At 45.1% G+C, this 15,653-nt stretch overlaps 1 protein-coding gene across 1 annotated transcript; it reads right to left on the bottom strand.

The window, feature by feature from the left end:
- Window positions 1-4,074: 4,074 nt before the first annotated feature.
- LOC126260282 (serine/threonine-protein phosphatase 6 regulatory ankyrin repeat subunit C-like) lies at window positions 4,075-4,920 on the bottom strand. The gene has a single exon (XM_049957607.1). It carries the CDS (start codon window positions 4,918-4,920, stop codon window positions 4,075-4,077), a length of 846 nt encoding a protein of 281 aa, XP_049813564.1.
- Window positions 4,921-15,653: the final 10,733 nt, after the last annotated feature.

Raw genomic sequence — 15,653 nt, 5'->3', positions numbered from 1 at the left:
GGATTCTAAGACAAGGCAGTGGTTGACCATCTGCTCCAAGGTCTTTGCCACACAGATAGTGAGGGCAACACTACGGTAACTACTCGAGAATGTACGGTATTTGCCTCACGCCAGTAGTTAGGAAAGTGACATGACGTCCAAATGGCATTAAAATGTGCGAGAAGGATATCTCTGTTCCGCCTTGTGAGGTGCCGCAGCGTACTGTAATGGATTTTGTAATGACCAGGGGATGTATCACGAGCAGCACACAATGCGGAATACGGCTCCCACATGGATAATGTGCAGTTGTAATCGTCAGCAGAGGTAGACAGGAAGTCCAAACTACACCTTTAGCAATCACACTATGGCGCTGGAAACCTGGATCCTGACTGGCAGTTGCAATAACAGTGACAAAATAGGCCACCATAGTCTGGGCAATGTCCCATGGATTAGTTTGGAGAGCGCTGCTTCCCATTTCAGCAGCCACAGGGCACCTCCCAGCTCTCTCACAAATTCTCCTGATGGTCTCGCATACAACAGAGATATCTGTGGATCGATTAACGGTGTTCAGAAACTGTTGCCACGATCTCTTATTGCTCTCTCGAATAATCTGGCGACACTTTGCTCTCGCCACCCGAAAGGTCACAAGATTCTGTGCAGTTGGCTGACACTTGAACCTACGCAGAGCTGCACGCCTAGTCCTGACTGCAGAGTGGCATTCATCACTCCACCAAGGGTCTGGTTGCCTCTTCTGCTGTTCCATGGACTGTGGAATGGATGTTGCACCTTCGTGCTGGATCAATTCAGTAATATGATCCACCTATGCTTCGACATTGGCAAATATTCAAACTGGGCCAACTGACTAGAAAGTGCCCTTTCTGCTCTACCGTGCATCCATCGCTGTCGTTTCCATTCGGGTACCACTCCAAGTAGGCGAATCCAGATTTGGGGAGTGATCACTTATGTGCAAATCATCGACCACCTCCGATTGAGTAGTGTAAGAAAGAGCTGGAGAGAAAAGTGAGAGATCAATGGCAGAGAACGACCCATTTGCTGTGCAGAAATGTGTGTTCCATCCCGCATATAGCAAGTATGTGCATGACGACATGAGAAGCCTCTCAATTGCTCTACCACTGGCGAAGGTACTTGCAGTGCCCTAAAGCAGATTGTGTTCATTAAAATCACCACAGAGGATGAAGGGGCGGGGGAGCTGTGTAATAAGGTCGGTTAGGGCCTCCTCATTGAGCCCATCATGTTGTGGCAAGTAAAGGTAATAAATTGTCAACAGAGGACGCACGTGAACTGATATGGCAACTGCTTGTAAAGTCCGTGTAAGGGAGAGGTGAGGAGTGACAGTCGGTACTGACGAAAATACGTACACCACCTCTAGCTCTCTGTCCACTCAGTTCATTCTTTTTGTGTAGGTCATAATCTCGTAGCTCACGAGTGTACGATTGATGGAAATTAGTCTCCTGGAGACACAAACACAGTGGTCTACCCTGAGGTAAGAGAGAGTTCCTGCACATGCGTCCTGAACCCCTGCAAGTTCCACAATAGGATGGGAGCCATTTCATCAATGTGGTTTTAATTTACCCCTATCATTGCACTGCAGAGGAGAAGCACTTCCAGAGCGAGGGGGAATGAAGGAGGTGCCTGGATCCAAGGCATCTAACTCCATGATGTCCTCCTTGTCAGTCAGACGGGAAAGAATGACATCTGATGGTGCTTGGGACAGCTGATCCGAAAATTGTGAACCTTTCCTGCACCGTGTCCCTTTGTGGACAAGGAGCAAAGTGGGCATTGAGAGGCACTTTGCTTTTCTTCTGCCTTCTGGAGCCTCACTGCAGTACTACAGTTTGTCTTTCCTGGTGCTGCTGCCTGGATCGCTTTGTCCTAACTATTTTCCTGGGTATGTACATGTGCAATTACAAAAGCTTGTGGATACATGCACACTAGATGTCGTCTGTATCTAAGTGACCACCTTGGGAATAGGATTCTGCACCATGGAAGAATATGATGTGGCGAACAAAGAGGGTTTCGTCGCCTTATATTATTTTTTGGATTTAACCTAGGGGATCCGCTTGGTCACTTATTTCCTGTATTTTGCGTTCCTCAGCGAAAACTCAGGGCAGTCTTGGCTCCAGAAAGGGTGTTTCTGGAGATGGGCAGTCAGTCCCAGCTTCATGAGCGTCTTTTCCGCACTTCCTGTGGATCGCTTCACCTCCACAATTCGTGATTGTATGACCGAAATGCTGGCATATCAGCGCATAGCGTTTGGAATGTAAGGCCAAACATAAGGCAAAGGAATCCTTCTATATGTTCAGGCAGCATCAGACAATTGAATGTGACTATGAAAGTGGTAGTCTTAAGTTGCTCCATTATTCCTTCGTGTTCGTTGCTCCACATCGACTATCCCCTGGGATGCCCATTGTTGCTTCAGTCCCGCTATGTCCATGATATATCAGTACGTGACAACACCTATACTGGAGGTGAGAGAGGTGCGCATCTTCTTTTGCTTTCGCCTTTTTCCTACATTCGTAGCAGGGTCGACGTGGTTACAATCGGATATGTCATGGTTAGTGTGAAGGGGTGGCCAGATGCCGTTCTTGCCACCAACCTCTACCCCTGGGACAGAAGCAGTATACCCCAGCTGTCTGCATCTAGTGTAATTCATGAAATAGTGTGAACGTGTTTCAAATGTCTTCCAGTCGTGTAACTGAGGCGGGACCAGGCTGCTTTTCACCTAGGGAGATGTGGAAAACCGCCTAGAAACCACATCCAGACTGGCCAGCACACCAACCCTCATCGCTAATCCACCGGGCGGATTCGATCTGGGGCCAGCGCGCTTACCCGAGTCCAGGAAGCAGCGCATTAACGCTCTCGGCTAACCTGGCGAGGTGAGGTGTGCATCTCAACAATCATATCATATTCACCAAGTTCCTACGACCTGTCAGTTTCGACCAACAATGAGGCATTACACAGTCATTTTATAGTTTTTAAGGTCCCAGCTAGGTCTTCCAATCCCTTAAGGATATAGAAAGGGAACACGTTCTCAAATGTCCCCACCTTCCTCTTTGTTACCAGAAACATCGTTATTCCTGACTCCATGAGCCCTGTTACTGAAGTCCAAAATATTCTTATTACCAGGAGTAGCCGCCCCACTCGTTCTTTTGGATGAATGGGTGTGGATACTATGAGGCAGTAGACCCTATCCCTGGGAGGCGATGATTTCAAGGGTCCCATATTGTTCCCACGACTAGCTAGGGCAATAAGGGTCCACTCAGACAGAGCCCCACGTGCATGAGGAAGCCTTATACAACTGACAAGGGAACCTCCCCATCGCACCCCCCTCAGATTTAGTTATAAGTTGGCACAGTGGATAGGCCTTGAAAAATTGAACACAGATCAATCGAGAAAACAGAAAGAAGTTGTGTGAAACTATGAAAAAAAATAAGCAAAATATACAAACTGAGTAGTCCATGTGTAAGATAGGCAACATCAAGAATAGTCTAAGTTCAGGAGCGCCGTGGTCCTGTGGTTAGCGTGAGCAGCTGCGGAATGAGAGATCCTTCGTTCAAGTCTTCCCTCTAGTGAAACGTTTACTTTCTTCAGTCCGTGCGATTATTGGCTTTGCGGTTACCTGAAGTCGCAAGCGTATCGTGATCGACGGACATCTCCAGGGATGCTGAAAGACAACATCTGACGTCAATGCCTCATCATAACTCCGGACATGCTTCACAGTGCTGTTGACAACATTATTCCTTGACTACAGGTATTGTTGAGGAATGATGGCGGACATACTGAGCATTTCCTGTAAAGGTCATCATCTTTGCTTTGTCTTACTTTGTTATGCTAATTATTGCTATTCTGATCAGATGAAGCGCCATCTGTCGGACATTTAAAAAAAATTTTTTTTTGTTCTAATAAAACCCGATGTCATTCCAAGCATGTGTGTCAATTTGTACCTCTCTATCTACATTATTCTGTGATTTATTCAGTTTTCAAATTTATACTGACTTTTTGATCACCCGGTAGATGCGATTGATTGGTTTAAATAGTGCAAGAAATTGGCTCTTTGATTATAATCGCCCGTCCCTACCTCGGCGGCCCGAAGCTGAGCAGGCGCTCCACGATGTCCGCCGTGCCGTTGGCCGCCGCCCAGTGCAGCTCCGTGCGGCCGGTGTTGTCCACACGCGGGGTGTAGGCGGCCGTGGGCAGCAGCAGCCGCGCCGCGCCCAGCCGCGAGTGGCGCAGCGCGTAGTTGAGCGGCGTGCGGCCCGCCTTGTCGGCCGCGTCCGCCCTCGCGCCGCGCTCCAGCAGCAGCCGCACAATGTCGGCGGTGCCCGCGGCCGCCGCCAGCTGGAGCGCCGTCCTGCCGGCTCTGTCGGCGGCGGCCGCGTCGGCCCCCGCCGCCAGCAGCGCGCGGCACTGCGCCACGTCGTCCCACTTGGCCGCCTTCATCAGCGGCGTCTGGCCGTCCATGTCACGACAGTCGACGGTGGCCCCCGCCTGCAGCAGCAGGTACGTCGCGAACGAGTTCCGCGTCACCGCCGCGTAGTGTAGCGGCGTGAAGCCGTTCAGGTCGGCCGCATCCAGCTGCAGCCGCGGGCCGCCCACGCCGCCGCTGCACATGCCGAAGGCCAGTAGGCTCTGCAAGACGGCCCCCTCCTCCACGAGGACGGCCCAGTGCAGGGGCGTCTTGCCGCCGCCGTCTGGGACGTTCGGGCCGTCCTCCGACTCCACGAGCCGGCGCATCGCCTCGCGGTCGTCCGTCGTCACGGCGCGTACCAGCGGCGGCGCGTGCTCCAGCAGCGGTGCCGGGACGGAGTCCGTCGCCGACCTGATAGCCGCCACCAGTGCTGCCAACGCCTCAGCCAGAGCCTCGCTGCTCGAGGAGACCGGCGGCTCCCCACTGGACGGAACCGTCACCAGGGAACCCATGTTGCCACTGCAATAGTGCAGCTGTCCTTCAGACTTCTCCAGCTTCTCAGAAGGAAACCTAGGGTTTCTAAGCTAATTTATTCAAACTACTGTAAATTTTGGAAACTAGCAACACCAACGGATATTCACATGTCTAGATGAGTATAATCGCTTCACTATTCCTTTAAACAAGTACTTTTCTTCCAATTTCTGAACTGCTTTCTGCTCTTCATAGCACAGGGATTAGAACAGAACACCTGGGGGTGACGTTGTCTACACAAGACTGTATCATGTTTCATAAGCATTTTCAGATAGGCAACTATTTCAACAGTTTAACTGGTTGACTAATGGGCTTGAACAATGTGAACCTACTAACACATGAACTGTATTCATTGTTCCTAATATGGACAACCATCAGCTATATAATGGAACGACAATAAAATTTTGTCCAAGACCAGTACTCTAACCCGAATTTTCTGCTTATCACTTACTTTCAATTAAAATGTTCCCCTGTAAGGGAATGGACATAATGGATATACAATTGAAGGTTGTAGACAAACTTGGAAGTTTGAATCTGGCTATGATACATGTTCGTCCCCCATGAACCATGGACCTTGCCGTTGGAGGGAAGGCTTGCGTGCCTCAGCGATACAGATGGCCGTACCATAGGTGCAACCACAACGGAGGGGTATCTGTTGAGAGGCCAGACAAACGTGTGGTTCCTGAAGAGGGGCAGCAGCCTTTTCAGTATTTGCAAGGGCAACAGTCTGGATGATTGACTGATCTGGCCTTGTAACATTAACCAAAACGGCCTTGCTGTGCTGGTACTGCGAACGGCTGAAAGCAAGGGGAAACTACAGCCGTAATTTTTCCCGAGGACATGCAGCTTTACTGTATGATTAAATGATGATGGCGTCCTCTTGGGTAAAATATTCCGGAGGTAAAATAGTCCCCCATTCGGATCTCCGGGCGGGGACTACTCAAGAGGACGTCCTCATCAGGAGAAAGAAAACTGGCATTCTACGGATCGGAGCGTGGAATGTCAGATCCCTTAATCGGGCAGGTAGGTTAGAAAATTTAAAAAGGGAAATGGATAGGTTGAAGTTAGATATAGTGGGAATTAGTGAAGTTCGGTGGCAGGAGGAACAAGACTTTTGGTCAGGTGATTACAGGGTTATAAATACAAAATCAAATAGGGGTAATGCAGGAGTAGGTTTAATAATGAATAAAAAATAGGAGTGCGGGTTAGCTACTACAAACAGCATAGTGAACGCATTATTGTGGCCAAGATAGACACAAAGCCCATGCCTACTACAGTAGTACAAGTTTATATGCCAACTAGCTCTGCAGATGATGAAGAAATTGATGAAATGTATGACGAGATAAAAGAAATTATTCAGGTAGTCAAGGGAGACGAAAATTTAATACTCATGGGTGACTGGAATTCGTCAGTAGGAAAAGGGAGAGAAGGAAACATAGTAGGTGAATATGGACTGGGGGGAAGAAATGAAAGAGGAAGCCGCCTTGTAGATTTTTGCACTGAACATAACTTAATCATAGCTAACACTTGGTTCAAGAATCATAAAAGAAGGTTGTATACATGGAAGAATCCTGGAGATACTAATAGGTATCAGATAGATTATATAATGGTAAGACAGAGATTTAAGAACCAGGTTTTAAATTGTAAGACATTTCCAGGGGCAGATGTGGACTCTGACCACAATCTATTGGTTATGAACTGCAGATTGAAACTGAAGAAACTGCAAAAAGGTAGGAATTTAAGGAGATGGGACCTGGATAAACTGAAAGAACCAGAGGTTGTAGAGTGTTTCAGGGAGAGCATAAGGGAACAATTGACAGGAATGGGGGAAAGAAATACAGTAGAAGAAGAATGGGTAGCTCTGAGGGATGAAGTAGTGAAGGCAGCAGAGGATCAAGTAGATAAAAAGACGAGGGCTAATAGAAATCCTTGGGTAACAGAAGAAATATTGAATTTAATTGATGAAAGGAGAAAATATAAAAATGCAGTGAATGAAGCAGGCAAAAGGGAATACAAACGTCTCAAAAATGAGATCGACAGAAAGTGCAAAATGGCTAAGCAGGGATGGCTAGAGGACAAATGTAAGGATGTAGAGGCTTGTCTCACTAGGGGTAAGATAGATACTGCCTACAGGAAAATTAAAGAGACCTTTGGAGAGAAGAGAACCACTTGTATGAATATCAAGAGCTCAGATGGCAACCCAGTTCTAAGCAAAGAAGGGAAGGCAGAAAGGTGGAAGGAGTATATAGAGGGTTTATACAAGGGCGATGTACTTGAGGACAATATTATGGAAATGGAAGAGGATGTAGATGAAGATGAAATGGGAGATAAGATACTGCGTGAAGAGTTTGACAGAGCACTGAAAGACCTGAGTCGAAACAAGGCCCCGGGAGTAGACAACATTCCATTAGAACTACTGATGGCCTTGGGAGAGCCAGTCATGACAAAACTCTACCATCTGGTGAGCAAGATGTATGAGACAGGCGAAATACCCACAGACTTCAAGAAGAATATAATAATTCCAATACCAAAGAAAGCAGGTGTTGACAGATGTGAAAATTACCGAACTATCAGTTTAATAAGTCACAGCTGCAAAATACTAACGCGAATTCTTTACAGACGAATGGAAAAACTGGTAGAAGCGGACCTCGGGGAAGATCAGTTTGGATTCCGTAGAAATGTTGGAACACGTGAGGCAATACTGACCTTACGACTTATCTTAGAAGAAAGATTACGAAAAGGCAAACCTACGTTTCTAGCATTTGTAGACTTAGAGAAAGCTTTTGACAACGTTAACTGGAATACTCTCTTTCAAATTCTGAAGGTGGCAGGGGTAAAATACAGGGAGCGAAAGGCTATTTACAATTTGTACAGAAACCAGATGGCAGTTATAAGAGTCGAGGGGCATGAAAGGGAAGCAGTGGTTGGGAAAGGAGTGAGACAGGGTTGTAGCCTCTCCCCGATGTTATTCAATCTGTATATTGAGCAAGCAGTAAAGGAAACAAAAGAAAAATTCGGAGTAGGTATTAAAATCCATGGAGAAGAAATAAAAACTTTGAGGTTCGCCGATGACATTGTAATTCTGTCAGAGACAGCAAAGGACTTGGAAGAGCAGTTGAACGGAATGGACAGTGTCTTGAAAGGAGGATATAAAATGAACATCAACAAAAGCAAAACGAGGATAATGGAATGTAGTGTAATTAAATCGGGTGATGCTGAGGGGATTAGGTTAGGAAATGCGACACTTAAAGTAGTAAAGGAGTTTTGCTATTTAGGGAGTAAAATAACTGATGATGGTCGAAGTAGAGAGGATATAAAATGTAGACTGGCAATGGCAAGGAAATCGTTTCTGAAGAAGAGAAATTTGTTAACATCGAGTATAGATTTAAGTGTCAGGAAGTCGTTTCTGAAAGTATTTGTATGGAGTGTAGCCATGTATGGAAGTGAAACATGGACGATAACCAGTTTAGACAAGAAGAGAATAGAAGCTTTCGAAATGTGGTGCTACAGAAGAATGCTGAAGATAAGGTGGGTAGATCACGTAACTAATGAGGAGGTATTGAATAGGATTGGGGAGAAGAGAAGTTTGTGGCACAACTTGACTAGAAGAAGGGATCGGTTGGTAGGACATGTTTTGAGGCATCAAGGGATCACAAATTTAGCATTGGAGGGCAGTGTGGAGGGTAAAAATCGTAGAGGGAGACCAAGAGATCAATACACTAAGCAGATTCAGAAGGATGTAGGTTGCAGTAGGTACTGGGAGATGAAGAAGCTTACACAGGATAGAGTAGCATGGAGAGCTGCATCAAACCAGTCTCAGGACTGAAGACCACAACAACAACATGATACATGTTCACATAGCCTTACAGCAAGGCGACTGCTCATTGTAAGTGGAAAATCCAGGTTGTGTCCCAACCTGGCACAAAGTTTGTCATTCCATTATATGGCTGATCGTTGTCCCTATTCGCAACTGGAAATACATTTCATGTATTTCTTAACAGCTGTAGCCGCCACAGTGCCTGTTCCAGCAGACATGGATGAATGTTTGAAGGAACATTGCATTGTACTTCTGAACAACACAAGCTCTACAGTATCATATAAGCCTACTAAATCGCTTAGCCTCTTCAGATCCCTGATACTTAAGAAATATTATTCCTCATATACTCCACTGATGCGTACATAGTAAACCTCTAATTCTTTAAAGAATGTGTAAGGTGGCAGCTTGAATGAATGTTAATTATGCACCTTACACGAGAATTTATACATCATAAAAAGTATATGGATATGTACCTGACATACTTCGGTGATAGTGAGCAGATTTGCCTATCAAAATGTACAGTATGCAATGCAAAAAGGTATGACACTCCATTAGACAGTATTAACACACCGAATCCCAATCCTGCATGTAAATGAGCAAAACGTGAAAAAAGCTGGAAGAAACGCGTTAGTTTCGGACAGACTCGAGTTGCACAGCCACAGCTCACACACAACGAAAAGTTTCTAACAGGGTTCAGTGACCTGTGGCGAAGGAGACAACGAACCGCACCAAGCGATGCATCAAAGGGAGCAGGTAATGGCCCACAGCTGCCAGAAATGGAGAAATTCTTTAGAAAACTGTGTTGGGGAATTTCCAGATGGATACAAAGAGGCTGAAGACACAGTTAAGAAAGAGTCACATTTACTGATCACATAAAAGGTCCGCGGTGCTTTCGTGATGTATGTGTCAGCAACGGGCACAAAATGTCCGATTGGCTGCAATAAACAAGGAGTAGAAGTGGGGAGAGTACGAGTTTAAAGGTATGCACTTTGCGATTGGCAGGGGTAGTTTCCACAAGATGAAAGGAACGCTCCCATTGGTCTGAAAAGGTCGTGATGCGAAGCACGAAAAGACAGGTGGGGGGCGGGGCGGGGGCAGCGCAGTTTCTGCTACGAAAGACAGAATCCCGAAAACTTTGGGGATTTTCCTCTGAACCAACGTCAAGTGTAGAACAGGGCGCATCACTCACTGTAAGACGCCAAAAAAGAGGAATTTTGTGTGAACACTGCGTTCACTTTGGCTGACATTCAGCTAGAAATTAGCTGAAGATTCGCTGAGCTCCAATAGCGGAGAAACGAAACAGCCATGTAGTTAATTGTTCTTGCGAGAACTGAGAGGGTGTTGAAGTATACATGCTGCTCCATCGATGCACGTGTATATCGCCGTATTTTCCAGACTAGGGATGAGTGCATGTTTCTTCGCCTAACGAGAATCATAGGGCAGTTTCAGGTGATAAAATTAGTACAGATTTTGATTAGCTTTTTATAGGATTTTCAGAGGGCGAGAGCAGCCATGCAGCCGATAACACATGGTAGCTAAAGGTAAATGCCGCTGGCAGAAGCATAAAATTATTGGATCACCAGCTTGCGTCAACTGTGAACATGAGCAACCTTGAGTAATCTTTTGCATATCTTGTCACAAAAACTAACCGTTCTCTGCAGATTTAATTATTATCCTAAATAGTACCAAACTGAGAGCCGTAATTGGATGAATTGACGTAAAATTGACCACCTCAGTGCTTCCCTCTCTAGACGTACGAAAAATCCTTTAGAGAACGTTCTATTTAAATTTGATATTGTTGTGTTCAATATTATTTCTGCTAACCAGAACATAATACGTAATATTTGAAACTGTCATGTCACAATCTATGTAAACCAGTGTGCTTCATAGACAACAATACAGAAATTAAATTTTGTACAGCTAAACATTAATGTGCTCTGTTGTAGAATAAGGGTCCACTCCTAACCCCAGTAATTTATTCTAGGGACGCTAACGCACTCACAGGGTGGTTATGCTGTTGTCTCACGAATGTGAAAAGGAGTGGAGTGTCAGAAATCCATCTCATACACAAATGGGCTTCAAACTTTTGATTGCAAATGGATTAGTATGTTAAACATTTGATGTTAAACGTGAAAAAAATTTAGGAAAGGTTAGGAATTATGTTTGAAGTTTGTTGGAACAGGTTAAGTGCTCCTTATGAAATACTAGTTGAGTGCTGTCTGGGTACCTTGCGCTCAGTTTTAAACAAAACTCAGTGTTTCACAGATCTCAATGTTTATATAATATTTCCTGATCAATGTGCCATACAGTGAATTTTGCAGGTACATTTGGTTGCATGTGTGGACACTTGCTGCAAGTGTTGAAAATAGAGTTAGTAGTAAGTAAGTAAGTAAGTAAGAAAGACAAACATCATGCCTGATGCAGTAGTTTTATAGCATGAACAGCAAAAAATGTAAGCAATGAACTTTTTCCTCTCATCATCTTTGTAGAGGGTGGCAGTGTGAGAAATTGTAAAGGTTTGAAATTGTGAAAAGTTTGTTGCATGTCAATAAAGTGGTCTCATTCTCAAATACTTGACGAATAAAATCTAGGTATTTGTAAATGGTATGTTATGCTACCTCTACATGCAAGTTTTCTAGCTAACATGTCTTACTGTGCTAAATCTTTAAAATAAAATTGTCTCTCTGAATGAGCAGAAGATGACAGCATTTCAAGCTTTTGAAGTCAGTCAAAAATTACATTAAATTATGAAAGTTTAATTTCTGTTACCCTAGAAAAATATCAGATAGGCAACCTGCAACATACTATCAACCACAAGCCAGATTAGCTGCATGTAATGTAGATTATAGTGTGTGTGTGTGTGTGTGTGTGTGTGTGTGTGTGTGTGTGTGTGTGTGTGTCTGAAGGAGTTTTTCAGCATACGTGATTCATTTTGTAAAAACCCTCAGCATGGAATTTCCTTAACCCTCCAAAATTGTGGGTAGACCACATCTAAGCACTAACCTCTAAATGTTTGTGCATAAAGTTAAAAGGATTATGTGGAAATTACAGCCTATGTATAGTTCTTAAGATGCCGAATTTGCGCAAAACTTCATTCCGACTAACACTGTCTGAATGGAGTAGTAGGTTCGTTGTAATTTACATTTGATAGCTTGTATCTTCTTGGATATAGATTAAAAGCCTACAACTTAATGTATGTGAAGGGGTCGAACAGAAACAATCCGTAAATTCAATATTCATTCACGAACACATTTATGGGATAGATGTATGAATGAATAATCAAAACTTGTAATAATTATCTCAATCCAAATTTGCATGAAGATTAAATGGAAAAGAGTGTCACTCACCTTTCACTTAAATGACTTCTTTCCCACATAAAAATTTAGTCTCTCCAAATGTTCAACGACAACTGACAGCTATTTAATATTGTAACTGTGGATCGGAACAGCCGCTTTACGTTACTGACTGAAAACGCAGACGTCCACACATTCATTACTATTCTTTCTGAATTCCGCAAGCGCGAAATCAAATTGACCTACACTGCCAGTGCTGCGAATTATGCTCTGCAGACAAGCTGGCCCCTTCGTGAAGATAGAGTCGCCAGCACCTTCGAAAGACATGGCTGCCTTACCGTGTTACTACGCCAAGTCAATCAGAACACCAAGGCGTCCCAACCTAAATTCGATGCAGACTCTCACGTTGTACCAGACTGTGCCTCTCTTGCAACACTTATACCCTCCGTATTCCAGTCGCCAATCGCAAAATTACGAACCACTGCAGTCCAGTCATGCGAGTTTCCTCCAACAGAGAATCCTGCCAAGAATAACGCGTTCCTTCCAGCCTCCAATGAGATGAAACTCTCCCCTACTAACAAGAAACATTCATTTCAACGTTGCAACCTGATGTCACACATCTTCACGCCAACTGCACGTTCGCCCACCAATGTTCATAGCCTCGTAACTGGGTTTGAGAAATTCAGTGAGGACCATTATGAGACCAAAATGTTTCCTGTGTCCTGAGCTTCCTACAAACGGCAGATATTAATCTTAAAAAGAAGTCGGGAAACATACCCGACTCTTGCACAGGGCGCCATACCTTCGTCCTTGGCCAGACCATAGCCACAAGGAATAGTGTGGGAGGACGAAGCTTGCCGCCCCCTGCAGGTTCCGGGCTGACCTCGCTTCCAAGAACATTACACTGCCCAGACTGCAATACATGTCCAGCCATCACCTGACCAGCTTGGGTCAAGCATTTCCTGTTGCTCTCTCAAGTCGACTGCTTGCACATTCACATGCACCCTAGAATCATTTGAATACATTAAAAACCGTCAACAACTTGATAAAGAGACACGAAAATCATACAATGCATCCCACTGCCAGTCGTCGTGTTTTATGATACAAATAGCTTTTCATACCGTTTTACCTGTTATCAGCCTCGGCAAGATAAATATACTCTAGCTAGCTATTACCCATTGCCTCACTCGCATAGCAGTAGTTTTGTTATGAGGAGTCGGTTGGATGGATGATTAAAGGAACCAAACTAATAGGTCATCAGTCCCTTTTTCCTCTAACAGACAGGTCTAGTCAGAGATAGACTACTGCACAAAACCCAGGAGAAGAAAACCCTACGTTCTACCAAATGTTAATGAAGCTGAGATAAGGGACAAAAAAAAAGGGAGATAAAGAAAGGCAGGCAGGCAGGCAAACTGCTCCATCTACAGAGCAGCCAGAAGCCTCTGAAAGGAGAGTGAAATGAGGGGAAATACATTCCCCAGCCCCCACCACTTACCAGATGTACTCCACTCAGAGATTGCCTTGGAAGGACTAGCAACATGGACAGGGCAATAGCAGCACAGAGAGACAAAAGATGAACAGGTCTAACAGACCATATGAGTGGGGGAAGAAGAATAAAAGATCAGGGAGGGCGAGAAATGGGGTGGACTACCAAGCCCAGACAGCCACAGCCCACACAGGGCAGAGGAGGTGAAAGAGTGTTCTGTCAACTCCTCAATGGACCAACAAGACTGGGGAACTTTCCCTTAAAGAGAATGATAAAAACGCCCTTCATGAATAAAACATAAAACCAGGCCAGTCACTGAGGCATCATCTGCTATCACCAGCAGTAGCGAGTCACAGACATTAGGAGTCTGCCACAGGGTTGCTAGGTGGCTAGGTTGTGAAAGTCCAGCAATGATCACCATCAAATAGGAACCACAACAGTGAAGTGGGTCCTCAAAGATAAGATAAGATCATGAGTCAGGCAAGTATGGCTGATGCAGAGACAGCAAGGGACAGTAGAGTCATTGTGAGAGGACTGTATGGAGGAGTGCCACAGATTTGCAGTCTCCTTTCTTACCCACAGTTTGTTTGGTAAAGTCAAAGTAAGCCATTCCGTATTCCTGTGTCCTAATCCCGTTAGAAGGTCTGTTCCCAGAATACCCTTCTGAAGAGTCAGTTTACTGGTAGCCAGATTGGCCAGGCTATCAGCGAGATCACTCACTGGGGTCCTGATGTGGCCCGGGGTCCAGACGAAGGTCGCTGAGATGCACACTGTTGAAGAGAATACAGGGTGTTCTGGATAGCAATGACTAAGGGATGGCATGGCTAGCACTGGTCACGAGTTTGTAAACTGCTCAAGGAGCAGGTTGACAATTCTCACATGCTGAGGTTCGAACGTAATGCACAGCAAAATGTTCGGCAACGACATCTGGGTCAATGAAGACAGTGCCATTCAAGGTAATACCAAATACACCTCCAGGCGTCTGGTATCTGTGCAGATGCCTGATTTTAGCCCAGATTTACAAAGGAGAGGTACATGGTCACATGGCTGAAATGTACTGTTCTCGGCTTCTTCACTTCTATTTTACTAGTTGGTAAACTGGGCAAGAAGCTGCTTAAAGGCAACGAGGTGCTCCATCGATGGGTGCCACTTACGGCGTTGGAGGGCCCATCTACCATCTCTAATGGCATCTACGATTTCTTGTGACCACTAAGTTATGTCACTGGTTGGGATGGGCTTGAAGAACAGATTTCATCAAATCACTTGCCAAAAGAATGGCTGTATTTGTATTCTTGACTCCCTCATTGATATCTCCATGCAGTAGGTATCCAGGGGCGACAGCAGAGGCGAAAGACCCCAGTCGACACTGTTTAGAGCCCATCTGGGCAGATGTCCATGGGAGTTTCACTGAGGGAGGGACAGAAAGATCATGATGAAGTGATCACTACCACAAAGGCCATCGTAGACTCTCCAGAGGATGGATGGGAGAAGACAAGGGCTGCAATTGGAAAGGTCAAAGGCTGAGAAATTTCTGTGCACCACACTGAAGTGTGAGGACATACCAGCATTCAAAAGTCAAAGTTTTCGAGGTCTCTACCACAGCCAGTGATCGTGGGTCCATCCAACAGACAGTAGTTGGGTGTCGGTATCACTCAAGATTAGGAAAGGTTGGGGGGAGCTGAGAAATCAGTGCAAACAATATGTTCTGAGATACATCACCCACAGGAGTGATATAAACATAGAAGACAGTAAAATCCTGCAAGGCCCTTACTGAAACAGCCACAGCCTCAAAAGGTGCATGAAGAGGCAAACGTCTGCTGGTTTGCTATACAGATGGTCCAGCACATATGCTCAAATTCCACCTAACACACTGTCATAGGTAGCACGATTCTTATACCACCACCAGTCTCCGCAAAGAGCTGGGTTCTGTGTTACTGAAATCCAGGTCTCCCGAAGGGCCATGCAGCAGGGAGAGGAAGCTTTTTTTTTGTTTTGGTTTTGGGGCGCAAAACTTCTATGGTCATTAGCGCCCGGTCCGTGACTTAGGAAACAGTAAAAAACCGAAATTTAAAACCAGCAGCAATGAGAACGAAAGTCATAAAATTGGAGAAACTAAAA

Source organism: Schistocerca nitens, chromosome 5, assembly GCF_023898315.1.
Source record: "Schistocerca nitens isolate TAMUIC-IGC-003100 chromosome 5, iqSchNite1.1, whole genome shotgun sequence".
Classification (NCBI taxonomy): Eukaryota; Metazoa; Arthropoda; class Insecta; order Orthoptera; family Acrididae; genus Schistocerca; species Schistocerca nitens.
The sequence above is the reverse complement of the archived record's forward strand: the minus strand, read 5'-3'. Positions and strand labels throughout refer to the sequence as shown.